This window comes from Babylonia areolata, chromosome 11 (assembly GCF_041734735.1).
Source record: "Babylonia areolata isolate BAREFJ2019XMU chromosome 11, ASM4173473v1, whole genome shotgun sequence".
NCBI lineage: Eukaryota > Metazoa > Mollusca > Gastropoda > Neogastropoda > Buccinidae > Babylonia > Babylonia areolata.
In genome coordinates this window covers 41,924,749-41,940,202 of record NC_134886.1, presented here as the reverse complement: position 1 = coordinate 41,940,202, position 15,454 = coordinate 41,924,749, and the positions used below count along the sequence as shown (strand labels likewise).

Genomic DNA, 15,454 nt, shown 5'->3' with positions numbered 1-15,454 from the left:
TTAATTCATTCAATTGCTTAAAATGCCCTTTGATTTTTTTTTCCTATTTATTCATTGTCAAACACAGTTCAGTTTCAGTTTCATGGAGGCTTCACTAAAAGCGAGCAGAGCGATCCGTACACACACCACCACATCTGATTCAAGAAAAGAAGAAACAGAAGAAGAAACGAGACAAGAGCAGATGCCTTTTTCTTCTTCTTTGTTTTCGTTATTGGGTTGTGATTCACTTTTACTCGTACACATGAGTGAACTTTTACGTGTATGACCGGTTTTACCCCCACGATGCAGGCAGCCATACTCCGTTCTAGGGGTTGGGGGAGTGAGTGCATGCTGGGCATGCTCTTGTTTCTGTTACCAACCGAACGCTGACCAGGATTGGAACCCATGGTCATTAGATTGAAAGTCCCACGCTTTAACCACTCGGCTGCAACTGCCTGTCAAAGCAGATGCCTGTCAAAGCAGATGCCTGTCCTACGAATAAATATTTGTATTTGTGTATTTGTATTTCTTTTTATCACAACATATTTCTCTGTGTGAAATTCGGGCTGCTCTCCCCAGGGAGAGCGCGTCGCTACACTACAGCGCCACCCATTTTTTTTGCATTGTTTCCTGCGTGCAGTTTTATTTAGTTTTCCTATTGAAGTGGGTTTTTCTACAGAATTGTGCCAGGAACAACCCTTTTGTTGCCGTGGGTTCTTTTATGTGTGCTAAGTGCATGCTGCACACGGGTATATAAACCCAAAGCGCTGGTTAAGCCTTTGACAGCCTGTCATAATCCTGTAGAAAACATTAATCTAAAACGAGAAAGAGATGAAACAACTCCGGAGAAAGAGGTAATAAAACAACCCTAGACAATATACTATGAATATGTCTTCTGGGGTAAAACCAGATAAGGTGAAAAGACTATGTGCAGTACATGATGTTGCAAATGGAGATTTGGTATTCCGTTCATACGAAAGAACACAGGGGCCCCAACAATGATTATGGAGAAGGAAACTATGCACACGAACAACAAAAATGGCAGAAAATCCTCCGTGTAAAACGCCTAGACATCATCAATTCAATGGACTGGGGGTCCAGACAATCATTGTTAACACTGAATGCAGTAAAGTCTGGAAATACATGTTTATCGGGCGAAGGTAAAGTTGACAAAAACGTCAAAAGAAGCACAAGTGGAACCACTCTTTCACAACGGCAAATTTAAAGCTGGTAACAATATATGTAACCCATCTAAAAAAACCGGGCAAACAATATCATAATTCTGGTTTGAGACATTTTGATGAAAATGGGCGCATCCTTAATCATGCAAGTTCTACAGAATTTAATTTTTTTTTATAGCGATGGTGTTAATTGATTGGTATACATGGGATTTATACATTCCATTAATAATTGCTTGAGAGCAATCAATATTAGTCTTAGAGATAGAACATGCAAAAAGAAGCATTACATATGATATCTGATGTATAAGATCGAAATGTTATAGTATTGTAGTGTACTGTATTGTACTGTATTACTCTTTTGTCACAACAGATTTCTCTGTGTGAAATTCAGGCCGCTCTCCCAGGGACAGCGCGTCGCCACATCACAGCGCCACCCATTCTTTCCTGTCTGCCAGTGTATCAGTTACTCACTATCAAGTTTGGATTTTCTACAGACTTTTAACCAGGGACAACACTTTAGTTGCCTTGGGTTCTTTTTCCTTTTACGTGTTCAAAATGCAGCCTAACAAACGGGACCTCGGTTTATCGTCTCATCTAGTGTCCAGACCATTAGTAAACATCTGGTGAAAGGTGGGAAGTACTGGCGAGTGAGGATTTGATCCTGTGCGCTCAGACTCTCTCGCTTCCGAGGCGGACACGTGACCACTTGACCATTACGCCCTATCTTAAAGGAATCAGTTTTCATAATATTATACAACATAAGTTATTTTGTTAGGTGGGAGCAAAAAACAAGATACTGTAATAAACAGGGAAAGCTGCTAAGAAGTAAGTCAAAAAAGAGTAAGAGAAATAAGCCTGAATTTTTTCTAAATCAGAATATGTCATGGTATATTGGTTACATACAAAAATCCGCAAAAAAGGATATAACAAGTAGTGACATGTGCAATTTCAGTAAACAAAAAATGAGAAAGACACAGTTCAACATTTTTTATGGCACTTTCAGATTTCAAAAATCAAAATTAATTTTGGAGGCTCAAATGTAAAGTTGAATACAGTTCATTACTTAGGGCACTTTAAGGTTTTCAAAAATTGAAATTAGTTTGGCGGTCAAATGTAAAGTTGAATATACAAGTTGTTTTTTTTTTAAACGACGATAAAAAAGACGAAATATTCAACTATCATTTCTTTTGCAAAACGTTCTATCCATAAACGCAGAATTAATAAAAATTCAAGCACAAATTAAAGACTTATGTATGAAAGAATTATAAAGTCGAAAAATATGTACATTCACTGAAAATGGTGTTGACAGCATTTACTGGAAAATGATACCCATACACAAAAATTTGTGTGTGTGTGTGTGTGTGTGTGTGTGTGTGTGTGTGTGTGAGAGAGAGAGAGAGAGGGGGGCTGAATGGGCCAAACTGGAATGGCGCGTAGGAGAAACGGGAAAAAGTATGACCCCCCCCCCCCCCCACCCAAACCAAACCAAACCAAACCAAAACAAAACAAAAACCGAATCAAAATCTGAACAGGCCGCTAAAGTGTAGTGGTACGATTAAAAAAAAAAAAAAAGAGAGGTGAAACGGGAATAGGTGAATCAGACCTTTTCTTTTCTTTTTGCTGCCCCATCATCTGCAACGTTTTCAGTGGCATCTTTCCCAACGTCGCTCACCCCGATTCACCCCCCAACCCTCCCCCACACGGCCACACATCAGAGTTTGTCTGTCGCAAGTCTCAGCATGGAAATAGGTCGCCAGGAGGCCACACATAAGAGGAGACCCTGCCACTGCTACCGAGCCGCTCCAAACCAGCCTTACCACACGTGGCACTTGTGCTCGGGGTTCATGTAGCTTCCCACGGGGCAGCTGAACGCTCGGGCAAAGTCCTCACTGTTCTGCATCGGTCCGATCACCCTGCACACATCGCCGTTTTTTGCTATACAGTCCACCTGTCTAGATTGGTTCCCTGGTACCCCCCCCCGCCCCCCCACCCCATTCCTCCTCATGTACATCCTTGACTAAATCGTACATAATAACACACACACACACACACACACACACACACACACACACACACACACACACACACACACACACACGTACGCAAGCACGCACACACATACATACACACACACATATATAGAGTGTGGAGATGTCATTGCACAGAACACACACTGCTATCTAAATGTACTGCTTTACACTACACTACACTACATTACACTACAATACACTACACAGCACAGCACTGCACTGCACTGCATTACAGCACACTGTACAATGCAGTACAGTACAGTACACTACACGACACCGCAATGAATACAACGCAACACAGTAGAATACAATGCAACACATTACAATACATCTTTATTCATCCGATCGGAAATTATTTGTGCATCTAAACAATATAATGTAGACTAACGGACTTAAAAACATGAAAATAACACACAGAAAAGTAGCTGTAGTATTAGTAGTAGAAGAAGATGATGATGAAGAAGAACAACAATAACAATAACAACGAAGACAACAAAACAACAACAATAATAATAATGATAATTAGTATTTATATAGCACTGAATCTTGTGCAGAAACAAAGATCTTTCACACCAGTCAGTCACACGCATGCATAACTCTAAAAATGAAAAAAAAAAAAAACCAACGAAGGGTCAGGGAAGGGAGGCTATCTTGGGAAGAGGTGGGTTTTAAGGACAGAGCTGATTGCGGAGACCTGACGAAGCAAAGGGGGGTGGGGTGGGGGTGGGGGGGGGGGGGTGGGGGAGCTCATTCCAAATACAAGGTTCAGAGACAGAGACAGATCTGGGTAGGCGTAGACAGAGAGGATCCGAAGCTTATCGTAGAGAGCGAGATGGAGTGTAGATGTGAAGGCAGCCACAGAGATTGGAAAGGGTAGATTTGTGAATACATATATAACAAATAGTGCAGATCTTGTGCTTTATTCTGTGTGAGACAGGGAGCTAATGGAAATGTTGTAAAAGAGGAGTGATGTACTCAGATCTTTTCTCGGGCAGCAGAGCTTTGTATGCGCTGGAGGGACTGGAGGGATGAAGCAGGCAAACCAGACAATAGAGTTGTAGTAGTCGGTACAAGAGAGAACGAGAGAAACTAATCTAGATGTTGCATCGGTGGTCAGATATATCCGAATGGAACTGATGCGCCGTAATTGACAGTAGCAGGACTGACTGGTCTGGCTGACAGATTTTTGCATGGACAGTGTATTGTCCAAGACAACGCCGGGGTTCCTTACTGAGCTGGAAAGAGGGATGGATGTACTGCATGGACAGTGTATTGTCCAAGACAACGCCGGGGTTCCTTACTGAGCTGGAAAGAGGGATGGATGTACTGCCAAGCTTGATTGTGTCAGTTGTGACGGAAGTGAGTTTTTGTTTAGTTCCTATGATCACTGCTTCAGTTTTGTCCACGTATAATTGTAACGTATCTAGCGTCATCCAGTTTTGAATGTCCAGGAAGCATTCGGATGTTTCTTGTAAGAGCGAGGACAGATTTACACGGGCATCACTTTTCTGAAGTTGGGTGTCATCGGCATAAGAATGATGACTGACGTTGTGGCAGTTGATAATTTCAGCGAGAGGAGCAGTGTACAGTGTGAAAGAACAGGGCCTACAACAGATCCCTGTGGGACTCCGTGTTTGATTTTAACAGGTTCAGACTGGAAACTATCAACGATGACAGACTGGAATCGATCAGTGAGATAAGATTTGAACCAGCTGAGAGCAGTGCCGTTGATAACAAATGTAAAATGAAGACGGGAAAGAAGGATTGAATGGTCCATCGTTTCAAAGGCATCTGACAAGTCGAGAAGAGTGAGAAGGGAATTTTTTCCTAAGTCGGTCGCTTACAGTAAATTATTCAGGATGTGGAGGAGAGTGGTTTCGGTGCTGTGGTCAGCACGATAGGCAGACTGAAAAGGGTGGATGAGATCGTTGAAACGAAGGTGGTTGGTGAGTTGTTTCAAGACGGCTTTTTCAAGAAGTTTGGACAGGAGAAGTAGGTTAGAAACTGGTCGATAGTTTTTCAAGATGTTTGCATCGAGGTTGGGTTTCTTCAGAAGAGGCCGGACGATTGCAGTTTTGAAAGTGGATGGAAAAGTTCCAGTAAGAAGAGATGAATTGACAATACTGGCAATTGTGGGGAGAAGATGTGAGACACACTTGGAAAAGACAGAGGCTGGTATGGGATCAAGCTCACATGATTTTGTTGTCAACAACAACTAAAAGAGAAGAAGAAGAAGAAGAAGAATGAAAAAAAGGGGAAAAGAACAAAAAGAACGAGACGAAAAAGAACTTGATAATGAAGAACACCAAGAAGAAGAACAAGTATTACAAGAACACACACACACACACACACACACACACACACACACACACACACACACACACACACACACGCACGAGTAACAAGTGGCATCATTATGAGCAGCTGAAATTTCGGGTTGTGGGGAACTGACCACAATCGTGCAACGTGATGTACCTGTATCTTGGAGGACTATGAGTGTCCTTTTGAAGAACATGCGGTATCAGTGAGTCAGGTAGGTTATCACACCAAAGCTGCAGAAAAAATCAGAACAGAAATCATTGTAAAACCAACAAAAGCAGCAGCTGCAACAACAACAATAACAACAACAACAACACGGGTACTGTAATAAATGAACGTATAAATCAATGAAAGAAGAAACGCTTATCTATCTATCCATCTATGTATCTACATATACATAGACACACACACACACACACACACGCACACACACACACACACACACACACACACACACACACACACATATATATATATACATACATATATATGTGTGTGTGTGTGTGAGTGTGCATTGGCTATCTATCTATATTCATACACATATTTACTTATACAAATACTCCTTCCATCTCTCTCTCTCTCTCTCTCTCTCTCTCTCTCTCTCTCTATATATATATATATATATATATATTCGTTAAAGCTTGTCTGCGTTTTGTATCTGATATATTTAAAAGACAGGTTTCAGTTTTGTACTTTAGCTTTAATGCTTTTTCTCTTTTATCTTTCCAGTATTTGATATATTCATTTTCTAATTTTTTATATACGACGTATTTCAGTCTATGTACGCTGAATGTGAATTGGTTTTTCCAAATGTGATCAAGGCCTATAATTTCGAGTATCTTTCTAACAAATATCTACCATGGGGAAGTTGTATTGTATTGCTGGTACATGGACTTATATATTTTGTTGATGAGGGAAGTTTCTGGTAACTGAATAATGTGAATCCAATACGTAATAATTTGACACATTATCTTTAAACTTATTGGGAATCTGCCCAGTTCACATAACACAGGAAGCACCATATCTTTTTTGTGTACTCCAAGTATTTGCTTACAGAATTTAATGTGTAATTTTTCATGTGGAAACTTATTCGATAAGCAGTCGTCAAAAAGATGTGCTAAATCGAAAGAATCATCCGGTTTGACTTGGTAAGGTAACCATACCTCCGCCCCATAAATCGATATTGGCGTTATCAAAGTATCATATAGCCTAGATATGGTACCTGGGTTGATGTTGATATTTTTGAATGTTCTTCGTAAAGTATGCAATGCTTTGTTTGCTTGTTTAGTTAGGTGTTCCTGTGCTCTTATCAGACTTCCACTTTTGTGGAATACAACTCCTAAAGATTTATATTCTTCTGCTGTTTGCATTATATCTTCCCCACAGAAAAAAATATATTGGTACTTTTGGGTCAGATCTTGTAAAGATTACCACTTTCGTTTTTTCTCTGTTAATTTTTAATCCCCAACTATGGCAATATGTGTTCAAATTATGTAATTTTTGTTGCAATCCTTTTCTTGTTAAAGACAGAATAACCAGATCATCAGCATAAAGTAAACATGGTACATTGCTGGGTGAAACAGCAATATCATCTATGAAAATATTAAATAAAGTTGGGCGTAGTGTATTGCCCTGTTGTACACCCTTCTGTACAGTTATTTCTGTGCTGAGACCTTCGTTTGAATTTATTTGAATTTTGGAATTATCATACATGTCTTTAATTATATCAAAGCATTTTCCAGTTATGCCCATTCTTTTCAACTTTAGGAACAGGGCATCGTGCCACACATTATCAAAGGCTTTTTCAAAATCCACAAAACAACCGCATAATCTACCATTTTTTTTACTTTTATTACTTCATTAATGATCTTTTTTAGAATGAAGATTTGATCAGTTGTTCTGTAGTGTTTCAGAAATCCAATTTGTTCCTTTGTTAGGCGTTCACCTTGTTCTAGGTACTCAGTTATTCGATTATTTAATATTGTGCAGAATACTTTTCCCAAGGTATTGGTTAAGGTTATTCCCCTATAATTATTTGGATCTCCCGGGTTCCCATTTTTATACAATGGAATGTTTAAACCATTTTTCCAACATTCTGGATATATACCTTGAGTGAAAAAAATGTTAAACATTTTTTGAATGATATGGATAGTTATTGGAAGACTTGTTTTGACCATTTCGTTTGTAATGCCGTCCAGTCCTGGTGATTTATTATTTTTTTGTATGTATGTATGTCGATAGCTAGATAGATAGATAGCAGCCTAGCTAGCTGGATAGACATATATAGATACTTAGATAGATAGATAGTCTCACATATATCAAAGATCTCGGACATCACGTCAGCGTTGGGTGGGTTAAGAAAACAAGAACACATTTGGCATTCACCCCCCCCCCCCGAAAGCGGAGAATAGCGACCTATCAAAGATAGCGTTCATTTCAATGTGCAGTGAACAGGAAAACAGGCTGCACAGGTATTTTCCGGGAGGAAGCGGAAGTGTACATCAACTGACCTGCGCAGTGCCAATGAAGAAAAGCTGATCCGGGGTGAAGTCCAAAATTGGAAGTTTGGGTTCCTTCCCTTTCTTCGCCACATGCTTCTTGTAAGCCTGAGAATCGAAAGCGATTGAGAAACGTTATTTTGTGGGCTTTTTTTCCAGCCACGTCATACTACTGCTACTACTACTACTGCTGCTGCTGCTACTAAACCTCTTTTTCCTCCTGATGAATCACTTTTCATATTGTTTAATCTTGCGAATGCAACTCAGTGCACTTTACCCACTCCCCTCGCACATTTCATGGCTCCGGCACCACAAACACCATAAACAGACAGACAGACAGACACACACACACACACATACGCACACACACATGCACACACATAGAGCATACACATGATATCTGTTTTAGCAGCTAGTGGCGATAATATCACAAAAAAGAAAGAAAGAAGAAAGTATAAGTAACTTCTGACTCATTAGAAAAAACCCCCTCAGATACCAGAACTCTTGAGAGGTCAAAAGGTCATACAGGATTAAATCACACACACACACACACACACACACACACACACACACACACACACACACACACACACACACATACACACACACACAAACACACCTCTCTCTCTCTCTCTCTCTATATATATATATATATATAATATATATATATATATACATACATACATAAATATAGTAAAAGAGACAAATCAGTTCTACCGAATTAATCCATATACGCTACACCACAACTGCTTAAGGAAACAAAAAGGTACCAGACCCAACTCGCTGGTAATCCTTTGTGACTTGAGTGACAGGCACAATAAATGAAAAATCAAAGAATGTAGTACACTAATAAAAAAACAAATAAACTACACCAATGAGTCAATAGCTGGATAAAAGAAAAGGCAATGAATAAATGGATAACTAATACAGTGTGAATCTTTTGACTTGGGCTTCGGTTTATACGTACGCTTCGCTGCAGAATCCGAGTGTTCACCAGTGATCAGGGTTGGGGGTTCCATTTTGGCATGTCGCTGTGTCTCCGGGGGGTGGGGGTGGGGGGGGAGGGGGTGTGTGGGGACCCCCACTGTACTCCACTCCGATTTTATTTTCCTCACTCCACCCAGGTGTAAATATGTACCTAAATTCGGTTGGGGAAGGCTCAAAACGGCGGAAGGAGAGGATTGGGCCCCGTCTTCGTATGCCGAGTCCTAGACACAGTGGATATGAATTCACTGCCCCGTTTGCCGTAAATAGGTTATTAGGACCTTTGAACTTTTATGGCTGTTATCATTTCCTGAGTGTGTGTCTCGCTTTTCTTTTTCTTTTTTTTTTCACTTCTCCGTTCCAACCCATTCCCAGCCTTACGCCCCCCCCCACCCCCCCACAAACCCCCATCCGTTACTTACATTAAAAGTTTCTTTCAGGGCTCCGTTGTCAGCGATGTTTTCACCAAGAGTCAGAGTACCGTTTACCTGCAATAAAGGCAGTAAAGTAAGGCATCAAACTGGGCAGTGCTTTCCCCCAACCCACCCCCTCTCTCTCCGCCCCCCCCGCCCTCCAAGTCTCTCTATTTCTTCGTGTGCACACAAGCAACATCACAGGTAAATTAATCCACCACCACCACCACCACCATCCTGTGCACTCCTCTGAAAGAACGAAGAGAAAAATCATGGTCCTTGTTCGGACTTTTGAGAGTCTACTTGCTTAATAAAAACAAAAACAACAACATTTTTTAACAGACTTCCTACGTGCAGTTTTAATAAGCGAAATTCTGCTCAGTCAATCAGCATAACCTACCTTGGCTAATGGAAAAGCAGATCAGTGCAAAATAGATGATTAATATAGGAGACAGAGCTAGAGATCAGACCCATTCAAGGATCTAGAAGAAATATTCTGCATAAGACCTGCACACAAGACGCCCTGAGACTGACCAGAAGCACGTATATATATAAATATATAAATACACACACACACACACACACACATATATATATATATATATAAATAAATAAATAAATATATATATATATATATATATATATATGTGTGTGTGTGTGTGTGTGTGTGTGTGTGTGTGTGTGTGTGTGCGTGTGTGTGTGCAAGACTGACGACTGAATGAATGACACAGGAATCAAATGATGAGCGCCTGAGGGCAGCTCTCAGTAGGATGTTTCCGAGGTATGCAGTCAGTTGTGCGAATGAATCCGTGTTCGTAAAGCACTTAGAGCTTGATCTCTGACCGAGGACAGGCGCTACATATATCTAAGTATCCATATCTATCCAAAAAAAAAAAAAAAAAAAGGAAGAAAGAACTGGATACCAGGTCATCAGTAGTGCCCTTCCGGTCCCGACAGAATGGGGCAGAAAAAGAAGAAGAAGAAGGAGAAAAAGAAGACAGAAACCAAATCTGTCTACCCGGGCGCCGGCCGAACTTTCCACCCGAGCAGACAACACAAACTTCGTCGAAAAAGTACCCAGCACTGAACAGCTTGCCCCAAAGGGCGCTAGCCAAGAGTTCGTTGAACTCCATCCTACCTGGCAACAAGAAACGTTCCACATACCGACATGTTGACTTGGGGGTAATTGTATTTGTTGTACTGCTCCACCAGGCAGTCTGCGCGTTTCTCGAACTGTTTCAAGTCGTCTTCCTGCCACCACTTTCTGTAGCTGCCGTCTTTGTCAAAGTCGCCACCTGCAAACATATATGTACACGGACATAGTACATAAATACACCAACACTGATATTTCGCCACCCTCAACATTTTGTGGACCGACTACATCAAACAAGTCCAGTTTCTTGGAATGTCATGCACCACCCACATCGAGACAATGTTACATGTCTGTCTGAGTGTGTATGTGTACGTGACTGATACCTGAGTGGATGGCACAGAAAACGAATGATGAGCGCCCAATGGCAGCTGTCAGTCGGCTCGACCCAGGTAGGCAGCCTGTTGTGCAAATGACCCCGTGTTTGTGGAGCGCTTAGAGCTTGGTCTCCGGTCGAGGATAGCAACTATACGAGTATCCATTTCATCCACTCATTCAACCGAAGTCGGCTGAGCTGGACATGTCTTAAGAATGGAAGGCCTGATGCTCCCAAAGATGATCCACGTTAAACTATATACTGCCTACTGCACCAGGGGTGACCACACCCCACCCCACCCCCCAGGCCCCGCCGTTTACCCCCATCCCCTCCCGGAAGTGCTACAAGGACACTCTCAAGAAGTCCCCAATCTCCTGCGGCATTGATCCAAGTCAGTGGTCAGAGCTCACATCTGACCACGATGCCTGGAGAAAAAACACAACAAAAACAGGCTGCCTACCGCAAAGTTGGAAACAACCCTACGGGTCAGAGCAGCCGAAAGAATTATGCGACCTATATAGCCTAAGGCTAAATAGAATAAAGCGTTTAGATGTCCACCCAGTGTTCTGTCTGGATGTAGCCTTACAACAACAACAACAACAACAAAACATTAACAATAACATCATCACAGTGACAGTCCTTTACTGACGAGTGAACTTTTTTGTCAGCAGCAGTCATAGTGAAAGCTGAGAAAGAAGTGTCTACGTTCAGCACTGCCAGGGAATTGCAAGAGAAAATAAAGAAAAGCTTACGAAAGACAAATAATCCCTCTTTGCACGGGCTAAAAAGAGGGGAAGAAAGAAAGAAAAGAAAGAACGGGCAGACGAGAGGGAGAAAGGAAGCAACGACTAAAGAAAAACAAAAACAAAACACACTGATAGAGAAAAAGAAGAAACAATAATTTTCCCTCCATGTGTCTTCAGCTTGTTGGCTTCATGATAAAACAGTTACATATCCTTCTCTCCATTATCTATGGTAAAGGAGAACAGTGGGTAAGGAGAAGATATATCGATACATATCCTCCCCTCCATATGTATGGTAAAGGAGAACAGTGGGTAAGGAGAAGAGATACATATCCTCACCTTCATATCTATGGTAAAGGAGAACAGTGGGTAAGGAGAAGAGATACATATCCTCACCTTCATATCTATGGTAAAGGAGAACAGTGGGGGACAAGAAGATATACATATACCCCCCCCCCCTTCATATCTGTGGTAAAGGATAACAATGGGTAAGGAGAAGATAAACATATCCCCCTCCATATCTATGGTAAAGGTGAACGGTGGGTAAGGAGAAGGTATACATATCCTCGTATCCATATCTATGGTAAAGGATAACAGTGGGTATGGAGAAGATAAACATATCCTCCCATTCATATTTGTGGTAAAGGAGAACAGTGGATAAGGAGAAGAGATACATATTCTCGCCTCGATATCAATGGTAAAGGAGAACAGTGGGAAAGGAGAAGAGATACATATCCTCGCCTCGATATCTATGGTAAAGGAGAACAGTGGGAAAGGAGAAGAGATACATATCCCCCATCCATATCTATGGTAAAGGAGAACAGAGGGTAAGGAGAAGAGATACATATCTTTCCCTCCATATCTATGGTACAGGATAACAGCGGGTAAGGAGAACAGATACATATCCTCCCCTCCATATCTATGGTAAAGGAGAACAGTGGGTAAGGAGAAGAGATACATATCCTCCCCTCCATATCTATGGTAAAGGAGAACAGTGGGTAAGGAGAAGAGATACATATCCTCCCCTCCATATCTATGGTAAAGGAGAACAATGGGTAAGGAGAACAGATACATATCCTCCCCTCCATATCTATGGTAAAGGTGAACAGTGGGGAACAAGAAGAGATACATATCCTCCCCTCCATATGTATGGTAAAGGAGAACAGTGAGTAAGGAGAAGAGATACATACCCCCCCCTACCCCCCTCCATATCTATGGTAAAGGAAAACAGTGGGTGACGAGAACAGATACATATCCTCTCCTCCATATCTATGGTAAAGGAAAACAGTGGGTAAGGAGAACAGATACATATCCTCTCCTCCATATCTATGGTAAAGGAGAACAGTGGGTAAGGAGAAGAGATACATATCCTCTCCTCCATATCTATGGTAAAGGAAAACAGTGGGTGACGAGAACAGATACATATCCTCTCCTTGATATCTATGGTAAAGGAAAACAGAGGGTAAGGAGAAGAGATACATATCCTCTCCTCCATATCTATGGTAAAGGAAAACAGTGGGTGACGAGAACAGATACATATCCTCTCCTCCATATCTATGGTAAAGGAAAACAGAGGGTAAGGAGAAGAGATACATATCCTCCCCTCCATATCTATGGTAAAAGAGAACAATGGGTAAGGAGAAGAGATACATATCCTCCCCTCCATATCTTTGGTAAAAGAGAACAGTGGGTAAGGAGAAGAGATGCATATCTTTATGGATATACTTATGGATACTTATACAGCGCCTATCGTCGTCAAAGACAAAGAAGAATAATCATTGGGGCGCTCGACACACACACCCCCCCACCAAAACTGTTCACCAGATTGGCCCATGTTTGCGAGTTGTGTTTCAAAGCCCGAGGCTTTGCAAATGGTTTCTCCGTGCATGCCAAAGATACTAAGTGTAAATGTATATTGTTATCTTTATCGTATCCCGCTCTCCACACCAGTAACGCAATGCAGCAATAATTATTACCATTGGTATCGAATCCGTGTGTGATCTCATGGCCCACAAAGAAACCTAAACCGCCGTAGTTCACGTATCTGGCAATAAAAAGAAAACATAATTAATCACATTTGAAAAAGAAACACACAGAAATACAATGTCTAATATGTTACTTTGAGGAAACAGGTGTCTTAAGTATTTCAGTTGTTACGAAATATAGAATGATACGTTTTCGGTTGTAGCTGATACAAGAGTAACTGATACACTCTTGTGCAGACCATGGTCTTGCGTAAGCATTTTGCATTTTTTTCTCGGAACATATTTCTTTAAACTGACACTACATTTAGAATGTTCTGACTTTTGAAAACGTGGGTGTTTTGGTCATAACTCTTCCAGGGCGCCGTGGCCGAATGGGTTAGGTGTTGGACTTGTGGTCCAGTTTTCATCAAACAGGGTTCGAGTCCCCTTTTCGGCACGGTGTTGAGTCCCTGGGAAAGGCACGTTCATTTCCCTCACCCCACCCAGGTTTGAACGGGTACATTTTGATTTCCCTCACTCCAACCAGGTTTGAACGGGTACACTTTGATTTTCTTCACTCCACCCAGGTTTGAAATGGTACACTTTGATTTCCCTCACTCCACCCAGGTTTGAACGGGTACGTTTTGATTTTCTTCACTCCATCCAGGTTTGAACGGATACACTCTGATTTTCCTCACTCCACCCAGGTTTGAACGGGTACACTTTGATTTCCCTCACTCCACCCAGGTTTGAACGGGTACACTTTGATTTCCCTCACTCCACCCAGGTTTGAACGGGTACATTTTGATTTCCCTCACTCCATCCAGGTTTGAACGGATACACTTTGATTTCCCTCACTCCACCCAGGTTTGAACGGGTACACTTTGATTTCCCTCACTCCACCCAGGTTTGAACGGGTACATTTTGATTTTCTTCACTCCACCCAGGTTTGAACGGGTACATTTTGATTTTCTTCACTCCACCCAGGTTTGAAATGGTACACTTTGATTTCCCTCACTCCACCCAGGTTTGAACGGGTACACTCAGATTTTCTTCACTCCAACCAGGTTTGAACGGATACACTCAGATTTTCTTCACTCCAACCAGGTTTGAACGGATACACTCAGATTTTCTTCACTCCACCCAGGTTTGAACGGATACACTTTGATTTTCTTCACTCCAACCAGGTTTGAACGGGTACACTCAGATTTTCTTCACTCCAACCAGGTTTGAACGGATACACTTTGATTTTCTTCACTCCACCAAGGTTTGAAATGGTACACTTTGATTTCCCTCACTCCACCCAGGTTTGAACGGGTACACTTTGATTTTCCCCACTCCACCCAGGTTTGAACGGATACACTTTGATTTCCCTCACTCCACCCAGGTTTGAACGGGTACATTTTGATTTTCTTCACTCCAACCAGGTTTGAACGGGTACATTTTGATTTTCTTCACTCCAACCAGGTTTGAACGGATACACTTTGATTTCCCTCACTCCACCCAGGTTTGAACGGGTACATTTTGATTTTCTTCACTCCACCCAGGTTTGAACGGATACACTTTGATTTCCCTCACTCCACCCAGGTTTGAACGGGTACACTTTGATTTTCCCCACTCCACCCAGGTTTGAACGGATACACTTTGATTTCCCTCACTCCACCCAGGTTTGAACGGGTACATTTTGATTTTCTTCACTCCACCCAGGTTTGAACGGGTACATTTTGATTTTCTTCACTCCACCCAGGTTTGAACGGATACACTTTGATTTCCCTCACTCCACCCAGGTTTGAACGGGTACACTTTGATTTCCCTCACTCCAACCAGGTTTGAACGGGTACACTTTGATTTCCCTCACTCCACCCAGGTTTGAACGG

At 41.7% G+C, this 15,454-nt stretch overlaps 1 protein-coding gene across 4 annotated transcripts in view; it reads right to left on the bottom strand.

The window, feature by feature from the left end:
* Positions 1-2,671: 2,671 nt before the first annotated feature.
* The window catches only part of LOC143287419 (endothelin-converting enzyme 2-like), a 59,776-nt gene continuing 46,993 nt past the window's right edge, over positions 2,672-15,454 (bottom strand). For all 4 annotated transcript variants that reach the window (XM_076595403.1, XM_076595404.1, XM_076595402.1 and 1 more), the window contains 6 exons: positions 13,590-13,657; positions 10,569-10,699; positions 9,414-9,479; positions 8,020-8,115; positions 5,666-5,742; positions 2,672-3,073 (listed from right to left, as the gene is read on the bottom strand). In XM_076595403.1, coding sequence (XP_076451518.1) covers positions 2,974-3,073; positions 5,666-5,742; positions 8,020-8,115; positions 9,414-9,479; positions 10,569-10,699; positions 13,590-13,657 — 538 coding nt within the window. In that variant the 3' untranslated portion in view covers positions 2,672-2,973. The remainder of the gene's footprint in view (positions 3,074-5,665; positions 5,743-8,019; positions 8,116-9,413; positions 9,480-10,568; positions 10,700-13,589; positions 13,658-15,454) is intronic.